This window comes from Taudactylus pleione, unplaced genomic scaffold (genome assembly GCF_031769625.1).
Source record: "Taudactylus pleione unplaced genomic scaffold, aTauple2 ptg000080l, whole genome shotgun sequence".
Lineage (NCBI taxonomy): Eukaryota > Metazoa > Chordata > Amphibia > Anura > Myobatrachidae > Taudactylus > Taudactylus pleione.
Window position 1 is genome coordinate 9,692,544 of NW_028284482.1, and position 15,855 is coordinate 9,708,398.

At 44.6% G+C, this 15,855-nt stretch overlaps 1 protein-coding gene across 1 annotated transcript in view; it reads right to left on the bottom strand.

The window, feature by feature from the left end:
* The window catches only part of LOC148532291 (cytochrome P450 2D15-like), an 89,844-nt gene that overhangs the window by 12,859 nt on the left and 61,130 nt on the right, over positions 1–15,855 (bottom strand). The window contains exons 4-6 of the mRNA XM_088468126.1: positions 11,289–11,449; positions 9,025–9,198; positions 6,777–6,915 (exon numbers count right to left, since the gene is read on the bottom strand). Of these exons, the coding sequence (XP_088324252.1) occupies positions 6,777–6,915; positions 9,025–9,198; positions 11,289–11,449 (474 nt within the window). The remainder of the gene's footprint in view (positions 1–6,776; positions 6,916–9,024; positions 9,199–11,288; positions 11,450–15,855) is intronic.

Genomic DNA, 15,855 nt, shown 5'->3' on the forward strand with positions numbered 1-15,855 from the left:
TGACACCTCACGGCTCCGCCTTCACCTCCAGCAGACGCCGGTGGCCAGTGCCAGTGCAGGATCCGGAAACGGGAAGAGGAGAAGAAGCAGTGCCAGGACAGCCACCCGCGGGGACTCAGGCAGTGGCACTCTGTAAGTCACAAGCTGTACCTGGCAGCAGGGCCCCGGTGCTAAGTGACTCGGCACACAGCGGTGTCCCGTGCTCCGCTTCCGCCCCTTCCCTACACTGCGCCCTCCCCCATTATATTATAAGAGCCGTAGCTGGGTGGAGGGTGGAGACATTTTTCAGCCGACTCCCGGCGCCCCTGCGTGACCGCAAAAACGGAACATGCCAGGAGCTGGCCCTGGTACCTGGATTCACCTGGAATGAAAGCTGACTCAGAATTACATTCTGATGTTATCCAGATTTTATAATGTCACCATATGTAGGTAATGTCAGTATTATCCCACTTCGGGTGGAAGTCTGTAAATTACACTTTTCTTACTTGACTGCCAGCCCTCAGATAAGTAGTATAATGTGAGTCAAGTATAATTCTATCACAGAAATATATTTTGTTTATTCACTACTACATTAACCTGCAGCCAACTTGTTCTTATTTAAGAAGATAAATTAGCAATCAGTATTAATAAGTGTTAAAGTATATTGAATGCATTATTGTGTTTTCATTATTGCTAGTATTGCCTATGACACTGAACAATAGAAGACTGATAGATATACAGATGATTGCTAGGCCTTATTAGACAAACTTTTAGGGCAGATATTCACTGCATGTTGTAAATTAAGCACATTGGAGCGTTTTAAACATTTTGATTCTGTATACTAAGTCCATCAGCGTTTAATGTCGGTTATTGTAAGTAGTGTGAGCCAAATATCATATCTTTGAGTCTTTGTTAATGTGCCAGCTTTGCTTATACTAAGCATGCTGAATGCAGCAGCCTATGGTTTAAGTATCCCACACTGATTTTGGGGAGTTGTATTGCTGCTCTGCGTTAAAAAGTATTGAAAGAATCATAATTAGAATGATATATATAATTTTCAAGGTGTCCTATGTTTTTGTTTTACTTATATATCATGCAGGGTTGGGTACGGAATACCTGCAATCTGTAAACCAATAGTCAATATCCTGACCCAACTAGTGTCCTAAAATGTCCTAACCCCTAACTCTCCCCCTAACCATCCCCCCTGCAGCCTAATCCTAACTCTCTCCCCGCAGCCTAATCCTAACCCCCTTCCCCCTACAGCCTAGCCCTATCCCTCCCTCTAGTGCCTAACCTTCCCCCTAACCCGAATACTTACCATTTTGATGCCGGTGGCTGGGATTCTGGCACCGGGATTCCGACTGCTGGGATAGTAAAAACATCCCATCTTGCATACTGACATCTATGTAGGTTGCACATATAGCAATTAATTGTCCAGAAGTGATTATGCTATTTATAGAAAATGTGTGTTGTGTGTGTTTATATATATATATATATATATATATATATATATAATGCAAACATGCTGGCACTCCATATTATATTGTCATTACTTGCCCAGGTGTCATCCAGGTTCCACGTTCCAAGCCCAAGTATAACTCCAACAAATTGCGGGGGGATCGGGGCGCGTGGCTGTGGACGTGTTACCATGGTTACCATCCTAGCCTGTGGCGTGTGCTGGTGATGTCACCATCCTGCGCCATGAAGAACGCTTGGGTGCACGTGTGGGGATAATAAGAGATATCTCTCTGTGAATTCCTGGTATATGACCTGGTATATGACCTGTGAGCATACCTCCCAACATGACTTTCTGGTCCTTGACTTCCCTGGTAAGAGGTGGGGCTGCAGCGCAGTTCAAAATTTAAATAGGGGAGCCACACTAACTCATTTCACACACTGCCAAACATCACTGGCTGGGACTCACTGGCAGTTGGTGTGACTCCCCTATTTGAATATTGGACTGTACTGCAGCCCCAACTCTGAGCCGCCACCAATCATAAATTACCAGGGAAGTCCAGGACCAGAGCATTGTGTCTCTCCTGGAGAGGGTCATGGTGGGAGGTATGTGTGAGTGCCACATAAATATCAGTGGCGTTGGTTTATTGAAATATAGTAGGTACGGCCATACTCACTGTTACATGCATACTAGTAATGGAGAGGAGCTTGAGAGGAGCGGGGTTTCATACAGTTCATCAGCCAGTGAGTGTATGCTGCTTGCAGGTAGCGGTGCAGGGATACTGAAACAGCTTTATATGCAGGCATTAACCGGGTCTCTCATAGGAGCTAATTAGGAGACTTTTGTTTCTCACCAAGGGCTCTATTTACTACAATCCGCATATTGAATGCGGATTGTAGTGTGATATTACCGAGTGAATTCGCATTGCGAATTCAGGCAATATCACAGGGATTTACTATAAATCCCTTGCAGGGACAGAGCTTGCGATAAAGCTCTGTCCCTGCGGATCCCATCCGCACTCTAGTCGCGGTATTTTCGGAAAAAATACCGCGACTAAGAGCCCGCGCATGCGCCGACCGACCACCGCTACTACCCCCCCACCGACGCCAAGCCCCGCCCCCGGCGCTAAGCCCCGCCCCCCGCAATCGCGGACCCCCCGCAACACCCCCTCCCCCCCCGCGACCCCCCCTCCCTTCATTACACTTACCTGCATCCTCCTAGCCTCCGGTGATCTTCTCCAGGCTTCCCGATCAGGTGATCTCCCATACTGCACTGGGACCCGATCACCTGATGACCGGGCCCCAGTGCACTGTGGGAGACCAGCTGACCGGAGAGGAGCCATCACCGGAGGCCCGATCACCGGTCCCTGGATTCAGGTAAGGAAAAAAAAAATGTTTAATTTTTTTTTCTTTTTTTTACAGTAATCAGCTTGCGGTCTACTTAGACCACATAGCTGATTACTGGTACCGGCTCCCGCCTCTGCTCTCCCCGTTAGAGCAGAGTGGGAGGCCGGTAACCGGGGGAGACCCTGGATAACGCCACCTCCAGGTGGCGTTATTATCACAGGGCTTCCCCCGGTATTTTTTTACAATTTATTTTTAGTAACTTGCACACAGATCACATTTCCCATTACAATTATGGGAAATGCGATCTGCTTTACTAAAAATAAGTGATACTAGGGGTTGGAGTAGAATTTTACAAATTCTACTCCAATTGCCCTGTAATAACTACAGGTGAAACTAAAATAATGTGAAAAGGGTGCGAAAACACCCTTTTTCACTTTATTTTAGTAAAAATAATGTTAATAAATAGAGCCCCATGTCACTCTACACAGTACAGACAAGATGGCCCTGCATATGCTCAAAAGTGAGCTTGGTGGCCATCTTGGGATGGACATGAAGCCTCCCTGGAGAACAGGAAGACTGTAGCCTGTGCAGTAGCGTGCTCCTCTTTCAACACAATGGGCCAAATGTAATAGGGTGAGAGTTTATAAAATGTGAGAGTTTACTCACACTTTTTAAACTCTTCCATTGTAATAGAGTCCGAGAACATGGAAACTCACATGTTTTTAGACTCAAAAAACTCTCACAATATAAAATCTCATCCAGATGTTTTCCCTCAACCAATGTGACAGTTTACTACTAAACTCTCACATTTTCTAGACTCTCACCCTATTACATTTGGCCCAATATATGTATACTTCTATTTCACTTTTTGTGCATCTCCACCATCCACAATCTCAGCATGTGATTATGGATTCTATGGGAAAACCCTTCCACCAATACAGGGCCAGAGACCACTCATTTCGTAGCGTAATAGCAAATTTTATATACCTTTACAAACAGCTCAAACACTCTTACATAAAAATACCATTCTTGTATGCATGTAACTGATCACCAGCCGCAACAGTATGTGAACACAGTACCCCTTTCTGGGGTCTGAGCTCTAAGTCGATCTGTGTGTCCTTGTAGAAGTACAGTTACTGTCACAATATACTTTATAAGAAATGATAATTATTAGAACTAAAACCCAATAATAAATATGCCCCATTGGATTGTCATTAATGGGTTAAGCTGGTTCACAGTCCAGTCTTTCATTTCTTTACTATGGCTCTCTATCTCATACAAATCACATCAGCAAAGCTATCTGACAGAACATATAATTTGTACAATTATGGACTACATCATCCCTGTGCTGCTTGTCATCATTTCCTGGGAAATATACACAAACCGTCTTTCTTTACTTACAGACGGTCTAAACTTATATGATGCAGATCTGATCAGTACTGCAACAGCTAAATATAGGTACACACTATACAATTATTGGACCGATTTGCCAATAATCAGGTGATCGGCCTGGTTTATTGTATAGTGTAGACATGAACGTTTCAGCATTTTGCTGATAAAACTGTTAAAAACTGTCCACAAATCCTGTACATTGTTCTTATATTGTGATGTATGATTTGGTAGATGGCTATTATATGTTCTCTTGTGCATACAAAACCAAGTATGAAAGACTACTACTTTACATATGATGATCAATTGTAGAGAACTGACTGGCTATGTACTCTGGGCCTGATTCAGAACCGGACGCTCTGATAAAAGCGCTCGCTCTGAATCAGGGCCCTCCTACCTATTATTGGAGCGGCCCACAGCTTATGCGAGCGGCCAAAAAGATGGTCGCGATGGTCAAGACCATCGGGCTTGTGACGAGACCCTGCGGTAGGCTCTCGCTGACGCAAGCCCAGGAGTGCATTTGGCTCTATCAGAGCCAAAAGCACTCCCACTGACATCACTAGTGATGTCAGTGGGGCCGGCCCCAGACGGTAGGCGTTCCCATGGGAACGCCTCCATCTGGGCAGCAACCCCCCCGGCACACCCACCAAAGGGGGCGTGCTGTCACTCACCATCGACAGCACGCCCCCTTTGGTGCGAGACCCATAGCGACGGCTTGGCCGTCGCTATTCGGGTCTCGCGCATGTGCACGACGGAGCTCCCTCCATTGTGCGCATGCGCACTAGGGCACCATCGACCCGCTTGCGAGCGCTCAGCGCTCGCGAGCGGGTCTGAATCAGGCCCTCTATTTCTTTTTCTTTTTTCTTTTGCACAAGTATCTCTATTAATTGTTATTACGGACTCCCATATTATCTGTTTATCTGTTGTACTGTATTATAAAACTCAATAAAACAGGTTTAAAAAAAATGTTCACAAGCACATTCCTTTGATTAGGAATGGCTATGTAATAATGGCAGTCGCGATGTCTCCTGTTATAACACTGACAGCGGAATCGACATGGGGCAGGTACGTATCCTAACACCCCCCCTTCTCCCCCTAAACCTCCCTTCTTGTAGCCTAACACTAACCCTCTCCACCCCACACACGGAATCAGCATGGCTGGCGGTTCAAATCCCGACAGCGGCTGCCCGACACAGGACCCTCCCTTAGGGGTGCCTAACCCTAACCCCCCTCTAAGTGCCTAAACCTAACCCCCCCTTCTAAACCTAACCCTCCCCCCCCCCACGACTGTCCGCTCCCGGCTTACCTTCGATCGGTAAGACGGGTGTCGGGCTCCCAGCGCACATCTAATGACAGGCGTTGGGATTTCGAACACTGTCATTAGTGCCTTGCCGCGGGATTAAGCAGTCGGGTAGCCGGCTGTCGGGATTTGGTCCACCGGCTTCCCGACTGCATACCCTGCACCCTAACCCTCCCCGTTACTGCCTAAGCCTAAGTCTCCCCTGTTCATGCCTAAACCTAACCCTCCCCCCTTAGTGCCTAACTGTAACCCCCCCAGTGGTGCCTAACTCTAAACCACCTCCAGAGATGCCTAACCTACCCCCCCATAACCTAACCCTAACCCTGCTATGCTGCTTATACCTAACACTCCCCCCCACTCCCCGCGGCTAACAGTTAAGACGTCCACGGCTTACCTTGTTTTGGAATGGCGTCTATCTGTATTCCGGCATCGGGATTAAGATGACCGTTGGTATTTTGATGCCTATTTTAAGTCCAGTGTATGGCTTCTACCGTCAGGATTTAGTCTGGCGGCATCCCGTCCGCCAGTCTGCTAACTACATCCCCTTTGATTATCCAATCAGTCGGCTAAAACAGAAAACGTCTGGCACAATCTCCCGATATTCTGCAGTGTGTGTACATTCTCGATAATCTGCCCATATTTCCTACTTTTTCCCATGACTACTTCATCCTCATTGTGGGCAGACATATGCAAAATCGTTGTGGTGTGGTGTGGTGTAATATCGGTAATTTCAGTTTTTTAAAAAAACGCTTCAATCTAAAAAATCGGACAGTGTGTACCTAGCTTTAGTATGTACACAACCCAGGATCACAGATAGTTACCCTTCCATCATCTGCTAGCCAGGCTGTACTTGATCTAATTTGATTATTATCACTTCCTGACTTAAACAAACTTAAGGTGGCCATACACGGTGAGATTCAAAAGTTGGTCAGATCAGTTGTACAATTTCCCTTGAAAATTCTTCCCTTCAGATACAGGACGATTTGTATTTAAAATGCAACTAATTCACATAAGACCATACGATTTGATCAATCACATCACATAATGTTTGTCAATTCCTACACGATCAGTTGAGCTCACTCTGCAAATCCATCTGATCTGCGATCCAACTAAACGACGGCGGGGACGCGCATCGGGGTCGCAGAAGACTCAAAATACAACTATTTTCAAATGATTGGTCTGTCCAACCAGTAGAAATTGCCCAAATTGTGTGATCAATCGTCCCATGTATGGCCACATTACATTCCCCCAAGCTGTTTCCAATGTGTCAAAGTTAGACTGTAAGTGTTATAGCATTTCTACTCACACTGGACGTCTGGGTAGAGGAGCATGTATAAGAGTGCCCATCTCAAGGTGGTGCTTGTGGTTTCTGTCCCTGCTCCAAATAAATCATATGTTGTCAAGACTAAATTTGTCTCATTGAAACTACTGCCGGGATCTTTTACCTAGAAAAAAGGTGCTGTTGTAATATCATTTATTCCATGATTACACTTGAATTATAAATTCTTGTCAAACTTCATATTTAAATTATAATCTCCCTGTATTCACCTAAACACGGTAAACAAATTGAAAGTAACTGTGTTTTATACATTTCGATTAGAGAGATTGCTGACGCTGGTATCAAAACAATGTAAGGTGACAGGACACACAAAAACGTGATAATTAAGGTTTTTTCAGTGAGGTCTACAGTACAATACACGTTTGCATAAATGACACTTGTAGCAGTACTGGTAATTGTCAGATTCGGGGAAGAATTGTGTAAATGGTGATACAAAGCCTGTATGTATTTACTGTAGGCCTAGGGCCGGAATACATACAGGATGCCGGGGTTCAGGATCGCCGGCATCCCAATAGGGTTAGAATACCGACACTTTGTTGGTCGGTATCCTAACCCTCCTCCTGTCACTACCCCTAACTCTCCCTCCCTACCCCTACCCCTTACCTCCCCCCTAGTGCCTAAACCTAACCTCCCTGCACCCTAAGCCTACCTTCCCCCCTTAGTGCCTAACCCTAACCCTCCCCCTAGTGCCTAACCCTAATCTCTTATCCTAATCCTCCCCCTAACCCCAGTACTTACCTTCGGGATCCCAGAGGTGCAGTGCATATTAATGAAGGACGTAACAAATAATCGTTCAGTCTTTCAGCAAATCTTCTAGTGTGTACCGGCAATCTTGCATGGTCCGGGGTGAAGGGTAATCATCCACAACCATTGACAAGATTGCCATTTTGTTTAATATGTACCTGGCCTAAGGGTCGGATTCAGAGGTGCAAGCTTAGTGCACGCAATGCTGATGTCCATGTGGCTGAGTGATAATTTGCCATTGCGCATGTGTAATCAATTCTGGAAATCCCCCCAGTGCATGTATTACCCTAAGTGTATGCACAAAATGTACGTAAATTCTGGTATGTAAAATGGTGAGGGAAAACCATAGGTGTCCCTGGATGGAGACTGGGAGGTGGCTTTAATTGCTCTCAATGAAATCTGTCGCATGGGCATGTCATGGAAGTGTCATAAGTGTGTCAGTGACATCAGCCACTTTCTTATACGCAGAGCCGCAGTCACAGATGTTCAGACTGAGACACTGCACCTGCTAAAGAGCTGATGGTGCACGCGATGGTGGATTGTCCAGAACCACTGGTGGTTTGCAGCATACACGGCGTCCCAGGGCTTGCACATTCCGGCACACACTGGTACACAAGGGGAAGCCTCAAACTAGCATTTGCCTATTACCACCACCACGACTTTGCAAATAGACGCAATGTGTACCTCTGAATCAGGCCCTAATTGACTATACAGTTTGAGTCTCCCATATCCAAAATGCTTGGGACCAGGTGTATTTTGGATAACGGAATATTCCGTATTTTGGAATATTTGCATATCATAATAAGATATCTTGGGAATGGGACCCTAATATACACATATGCATTTATGTGTTATATACACCTGATACACACAGCCTGCAGGTAATTTTATTAAATATTTTCAATAATTTTGTGGCTCAAGCAAAATTTGTGTACAGAAATGAATTCATTTATGTTTCATATACACCTTATACACACAGCCTGAAGGGAATTTTATACAATACTTTTAATAATTTGTGCTTTAGACAAAGCCTGTGTACATTGAACCATAAGAAATCAAAGGTTTCATTATCTCAGTCATGCCAAAATTATTCCGTATTTCGGAATATACCGTATTTCGGAATATTTGGATATGGGAGACTGAACCTGTATAGAAATATAATGCTCTTCTATTTCGACTTACAACAGAAAGTGACAACAGTTTAAATATTACTGCATAATGTGTCATGGAATAAGCTAACTACTAGAAGGCTTAGAACTCTATAAAACCACTGTAGGCAGCAGCTCATCATAAAACCTTGACATACAACGCACAAACGGTCTACAAAGCATCTCCAAGCTACCCCAGCATTATGCTTGATGGCACTTCCATTATGAGCGCATATGTGCAGATAATGATGTAGGAACAAATTACAGGGGTGTTGCTCTGTTCTACAATTTTTTTTAAAGGAAATTACTGTACACATCCTTACTTTATTCATTTCCAGTAGGTAGGCATCGATAAAATCACGAATGTAACTAGGATTCCAACTTTTCTTATGTTCCAAAACCATTTCTTTTAGGAAGGCTAGCAATTCATACTCTGGTCGAAGAACATAATCAACAAGCCATGAAATATTCAATAACCAAGGAATTTCATGTAGAATCTAAAAAATAAAAAATAATATTTTTCTATGTCCTGATTTACAGTGACTTATCGATAAGCAGCCTGGTACGGGCCGGTCTAGGATGTTGCCACTCAGATTCATATTAGAAGAGAGGAAATTGGACGCAAGGATTGTGACTACTGTAAAACCCTTCAGTTCATGACAAATCCCAGGACATATAATTCAAGCGTAATATTAACTTTTTGCAGTTTCATAGTTTAATGTGATTTCTCTGCCATTATATAAGGCCTGATTCAGAGACAAAGGTGATTATGTACGTAAGCGAGCGATTGTTTGCCATTCTGCATGCATATAAGCCGCACTGCATGTGCACAGCGTTAACACTGCGATCACGGGCGCACATAGGAATCCATCGCAGAGTGAGTGACAGGTTGTCAACGTTTGGGGGTGGTGACCGAGGGTGGCAGGCGTCTGTCCATTTAAACGCCGTTACATGGGCATGTATAACTTAGCCACTGCAAGTGCCTACGTAGCTCTGTGTGTCTGAAGTGCTCTCAAGGCTGCGGTAGGTCAAACCTACCGCAAGCGCAAGATGACTGCCGGTGTACGGCGATCTTACCAATATTTACGCTGGTAGGCATCGTCACATGCAGGTAAGAAGGCAGTCTTTATGCTCGAGTAATCTTTGCTAGCATATTTTTGCTACTGCGTTGTGTTCGAAATCACAGCTGTGTTCGCATTAGTGTCTGTCTCTGAATCAGGCCCTAAGTATTAACTTGGTGAAATAATACATGAATCAAATGATCTTTTTTTAAAGTTGTGTCATAATAAACACAAGAACATTACCAAAGCCCATTATATTTTCCGTAATTGCCTTTATCGCTCTCATTACTTTATTTGTGTACTTTGTGCACTTCTGGAAAATGTTTGATGGACACAAACTAGGGATGTGCAGGCTCGGATTAGTTCGGATTTTCCCGTCAAGTTCGGATATTTCCCTCCAAAAAATCGGGTCTCAGAAAGAGGCAAAATGTCATCTTTCATGGACAAACATCATCATTCCTGGACAAAAGTCCATGAAAGATGATCTTTGTCCATGATAGGTGATGTTTTGCCTCTTTCTTAGACCCGATTTTTGGCGGGTAAAATCAGAATGTGGCTGAAAATCCAAACTAATCCAAGCCTGCACATCCCTAAAACAAACACTTCACACCGTATGAATAATACTAAAATACATAGTAATACATATCACATAACTTACACACCAACAGCTACAATTGTTATTATGATACATTATGTGTCTGATTCAGAGATGGATGGATTTGCAGAGCCGCACACAAGCAGATGTGCAAATCCATCCATTTCAGATGCAAATGCAGAAAGAGGTGTCAGACACGTCCTTGCTGCATTTGCGATCCCAGCACTGCTATCGTCACGCAGGCTGGGATCACCATCGTAACCATTGCAACTGATGGTCACGATGGTTGCTCCTTTAGTCAGGCTGTGGGAGCTGAAGCTTCCCGCAGCCTGACCGGGTGCTGGTCACTTAAGAGGCAAAGAATCTGCATTCCCCGACGCAGACCTTGGCCTCGTTCCTCCCAGGAACTGGGGGCAACACAACTCCGTTTCCAGGAACGGTGACCAGGCACACCCCCGCACCACCCCCAAACGCCGCAGCATATCATTCATGCTGCAGCTTGCGGAGGTTTGCGAACAAGATAGCAGGACCCGTTCTGCACATGCAAAAGAACGGGTCCAGTGCAGACTCAGACCCCTCAACATTGGAGATGTACGTTAATCATCAAATTAACGTACATCTCTGCATCAGGCCCCCTTTCTCAGATCTTACTGTATGTGGGAAGAACAATCTTTACTTTCTGATTCCAATGGCATGTACATAATGTTTGTTATGATCACCTCTATATACAGCCCTGTATTTTAAGACAGCACTTTATAAATATCTAATAATAATAATAATAATAATAATAATAACATACAATATCAAATATACTACTAGGTACCAATGAAAAGTTACATATTTATTTTGGATTATGAGGTATTCATTATAACTTTCTGATAGAAAAAACTTGTAGGAACATAAACACATTAATATAAGGCATTTAAAATACCTGACCCAAGAGTCCTGATTCTGCCTTCAGGGCAGCCTCAAAAAGTCGTAGAAGTTTTTGGAATTTTGCATCATCATACTCAAACCGATCTCCAAATGCTATGGAACATATCACATTGCTAACTGCATTGTTAATGAGGAAACGAGGATCAAATGGATGATCTGGGAAGAAGAACACAATATTGTTTTACTCATGTGCAATTAAAGAGAACATGCAGGGTTTGAACGAGAGGGATGATTCAAGGATAATTTCTAGGAAGCTGACTTGTGGGGTAGAAGAGAGTATCATTTTGTCAACAGAGAGTGAGAGGATGAGAGCTGAGAGGACTCGGGAGAGTGGGCAAATTATAATCTTAGTCATGTTAAGTTTAAGAAAATACTTGGACATCCAAGAGGAAATTGCAGAAAGACAACAGGAGATGTGAGAGGTCAGGAAACGTAGATTTGAGCATCACCTGCATAGAGATGGAACTGGTCACCAAATAAGCTATATAGATCACCAAAGGAGGAACCTTTATAAGGAGAAAAGGACAGGGCCAAGAACAGAACCTTGAGGGACAGCATCAGGTAGTTAAAAAGGGGGAGAGGTGGAGTCATGAGAAGAGGCACAGAAAAATACAGAGAAGTAGGAAGACAGACAGAACTGGCAGTGTCATGCAGGCCAAAGGTGTAAAGGAACTGATGGAGGAGAAGGTGGTTTGCAATGTCATAGGTAGCGGACATGTGCAAAGGATAAGAAAATATTAACGCCCTTTTGATTTCTCAGCAAGAAGATCATTAGTGACTTTAGAGGAGTGGAGAGGACAAAAAAACAGACTAAAGTGAGTCAACAAGGGAATGGGAGGAAAGAAAATTAGTAAGGTAGTTTCAGACAATCTGCAGAAGGAGCTTTAATTTGAAAGAAAGGAGAACAACGGGGTTCTAGTAACCAGGATCAAGGTTGAGAATAGAATAGAAAAGAGCATTCCTTAATGTGGATGGGATGTTTTCTTATGTTGTATTATGAAAGAGATAGTTTGCAAAGGTCAGCAAGATGGAAACAGACAATGTGAGAGAGGGAGTAGAGGAGACAGGATGGTATAGGATCAAGGTGCAGGTGGAGGAGGAAGACCAGATAAGGGCCCTGATTTTATCATCAAAGACTGGAGAGAAGTAAGACAAAGTAGGATGAAGGGAGGGAATAGAGTGAAGGGACCCTGGTGAAATCAATTTCCTGATGGAAGTATTCAATTTAGGTTGTGAAGTAGGTAGTAAAGTCATGGGCAGAGGGCAAGAAGGGGAGGGAAGAAGTATGGGCAGAAGAGGTAGTTGAAGTTAGCAAATATGTGATGGGGGCTTGAGGACAGTCAGCGTTTTTAAATATTACTGTTCAGATAGAATAGGGGCATTGATATACTGTAGGAGGAGAATAAGAATTTGAAGCAGAGAAAGTCTGCATGAGAATACAATTACAAGTGCTGCTCAGTGATCCAAGAATACTTTTGTAGATATCTGGTGCCTTTGGAAAATCAGGGTTGAGGAGTGGATCAGGGCAGAGGTAAGAGTGCTGCTATGGAAGGAGATGGCAAGATCATGGTATGAGGGTGTAGAAATGGTGGAGACAAGTAAATTGAGTGAAGAGGAGAAGGTGTCCAGACAAATTGCCTTAAAGTTACACTTTATGAAGGTGGCCTTGAGTGGGAGAGGAGGTGAAGGGGTTTGGAAAAGGCTAAAGAAAAGGAGATCATGGTCAGACAGAGGCAATGGGGAATGTGTAAGGAAAGGCAACAAGTGTTCCTGAGTCTGTGGCATCTCTCCGTGGCTGCAACAGCAAGAAAATAGCTGTCCATTTCAGAGGTACCTGGTATCATAGTCTTCACTAATCTGAATGTTCCAGACAGTCTATATGGGTGTATTTGCAGTTAGCTATGGTATAGTGTGCATGTTATGTCTTCTCTTCAAGTAAGTGTCCACTATAATGAGATGTTGAAGACATCCATTGAGAGAGATTGAAAGATGTATGAAAGAACTTTAGGGTTAAGAGGGGTCAGTGGGGACCAGATCATGTCTAAGACTAAGATTATAATTTTCCTACTCTTCTGAGTTCCCTCATCTCTCATTCTCTTATCCTCTCCCAATCTGTTGACTATCTGATAAGTGCTATTTAAAGGTGTATGGGGTAAAATAAGAAAATGGTGTGAACCTCAAAGGAGTTTAATGATAAAGAGGTTCTGGGGTCATAAAGCAGATAGAGCAGTAGGGAGACAGAAGGACTCACACTTCCAACTTGTTGATCCCCTGGACATAGGGTATGAGAGAAAGAGAGGCCACCAGGGAAGAGAGTGACAGGAGAGAGGTGTCAGATTGGGAGACACAAGATTCAGTGATGACTAGAAGGATGAAGGAATTTAAAATAAAGAGGTTAATGGATGGAGGTGAGTTTGTTACAGGCACACCTGGCAATCCAGAGAGCAGGGGAGAAAGAGAACGAGTGAAAGGGGGGAGGGGGGGAAAACAAATGATAGGGCTGCTGGTGCATGGGGGTGAGACAGATTTAGAGGGAGAGAGTGTCAGAATGTGACTGGAGTCTGGGCAGGGAGGGGAATCTGCCAGTGGTGGGGACTTAGGAGAAAAGTTGACAAGTGGTGGGCGGAGGAGGGAAGAGATGAAGGGGAAGAGGTGTGAGTGAATGTTAGTCAAGGGGGTAGCTAAAATAGGGGGAGTTAAAAGAAGATTGTGAGCAATGGGGGAAGGTAAGAAGGAGGGTGTCACAGGGGAAGTGGGGAAGCGGGGGATGGGAGACAAGGTGAAACTAGGAAGAGGATACTTGTGGGGAGGAGGAAATGGTGAGGACATTTGGAAGAAGACTGCATCATGATAAGCGTGGAGGGAAAAAGAAAGGTGGGAGGACATGTGATGGACAAGGGGAATGGCAGGAGAAGACATGAGATGCAAAGGCGGCATGGAAGCAGAAAAAAAAGGTGAAACAGAAGCAATGGCAAAACAGTTTGACTGATTGTACTTGTTTTAACTGCCACTTTACTAAATGAAGTCAAAGCACCATCATCAAGGGAATATATTAGGTTTAAAAAAACAGGCATTTAAAATAATATCGTTATTCGTTATTTCATATCAGCAGATATTTCTATATTTAAATAATAGGTGCTTACAGCTACCATCACTACAGCAGCCTCCATGGAGCCAGTGGTTGTGCTAGTCCAGAAATTATAGTCGACCCTCCTGAAGCCTGTGGGGTCTCTTCTAGCTACTTCACATGCTCAGAAAAGGCTCCTTTATTTACTTCTGAGTGAGCAGCCTCAGAAAAGTGAACTGGCATTGCTGGGCTACCCCTAAATTTAGCTACGAGGTCCGACATTGCTGTGTTCCAGTCCTTGTAAGGAGTTTTTGCACTTGGGGTCTGATTCAGCAAGGGACAGCGGTGAGAGATCGCACGGACCGGCCGCTTGCGAGTATATGCTAATCAATGCATAAGCATGGCATCCACAGCACAAGGATGCAGATGCCCAGCAATACATAGTGCCGCCTATCTCCCTCTCAATGCTCAATCAGTACGCAGGATATCGCAAACATCGGTAACATCGAGAGCCATCAGACCCAGGCGCACAATAGAGGACGACCTGACCTTACGAAGGATTTTGGCCACTTTCTGCATGCATCGAATTGTCTGGCTGTTTATGCCGCCGCACTGCCTTAATTATGCACGCCCCTATAACGGCGTCCCAACGCACAGGCACGACTGCATTCGACCATCACCTCCCGTCACAACCCACAAACGGCACTTCCTGTTAATCTATATCGGAAGGGTCTGCGTACACACTGAGTCTAGCCTGTGTAGCCTTAACCGCTCGCATTGGCTAATTCACGTATGCACAGTGCGATGCATACTAGAGATGTGCAGTTCGGTTCTCCAGAAATCAACCAGCCGGGAAGGGGGGAGGTAATGCCATAGCAGGGGGACACATATAATGGATTCCGCCTTGCCAAATAATTATTCAGCCCCAAACTGGTCACCCCAGCCCTGGGATTTTTTAGAAAGTAGGGAACCCCCCAAAAAGAGGTCCTCTCCTGAGGATACCCAAAGTAATGTCCCCTTCAGCAGTGCACCTTTAGTAATGCCCCCTGAGGTAATGCCCCTGTAGTAGTGCCCATATAGTAATGCCCCTGTAGTGCCCTTATTGTAATGCCCCTGTAGTGCCCTTATAGTAATGCTCCTGTAATGCCCTTATAGTAATGCCCCTGCAGTGACTCTTTTTACACACACACACAAAAAGAAAAAAAAAACAATACTTACCTTAAACCCCGCTCCTGCGTCTGCTGCCGCCCGGTCTGCCTAGCTGCTCTTCGGAACTATGGGAGAGATGTTATGACATCTCTCTCATAGTGCCCAGGCCGTGGGCACTATGAGAGAGATGTCATAACTCAGGTCAGAACTCCAGCCTTCGGCTACCGCGGTGCTGCAGGGAAGGAGCCAGGCGCCCGCTGGCAATAACATCTCAACGGGGTCCAGCTTGGAGCCTCCCTGCGGCGCCCGGCTGGAAAACAAACATACATAGGTGAGTATGAGTACA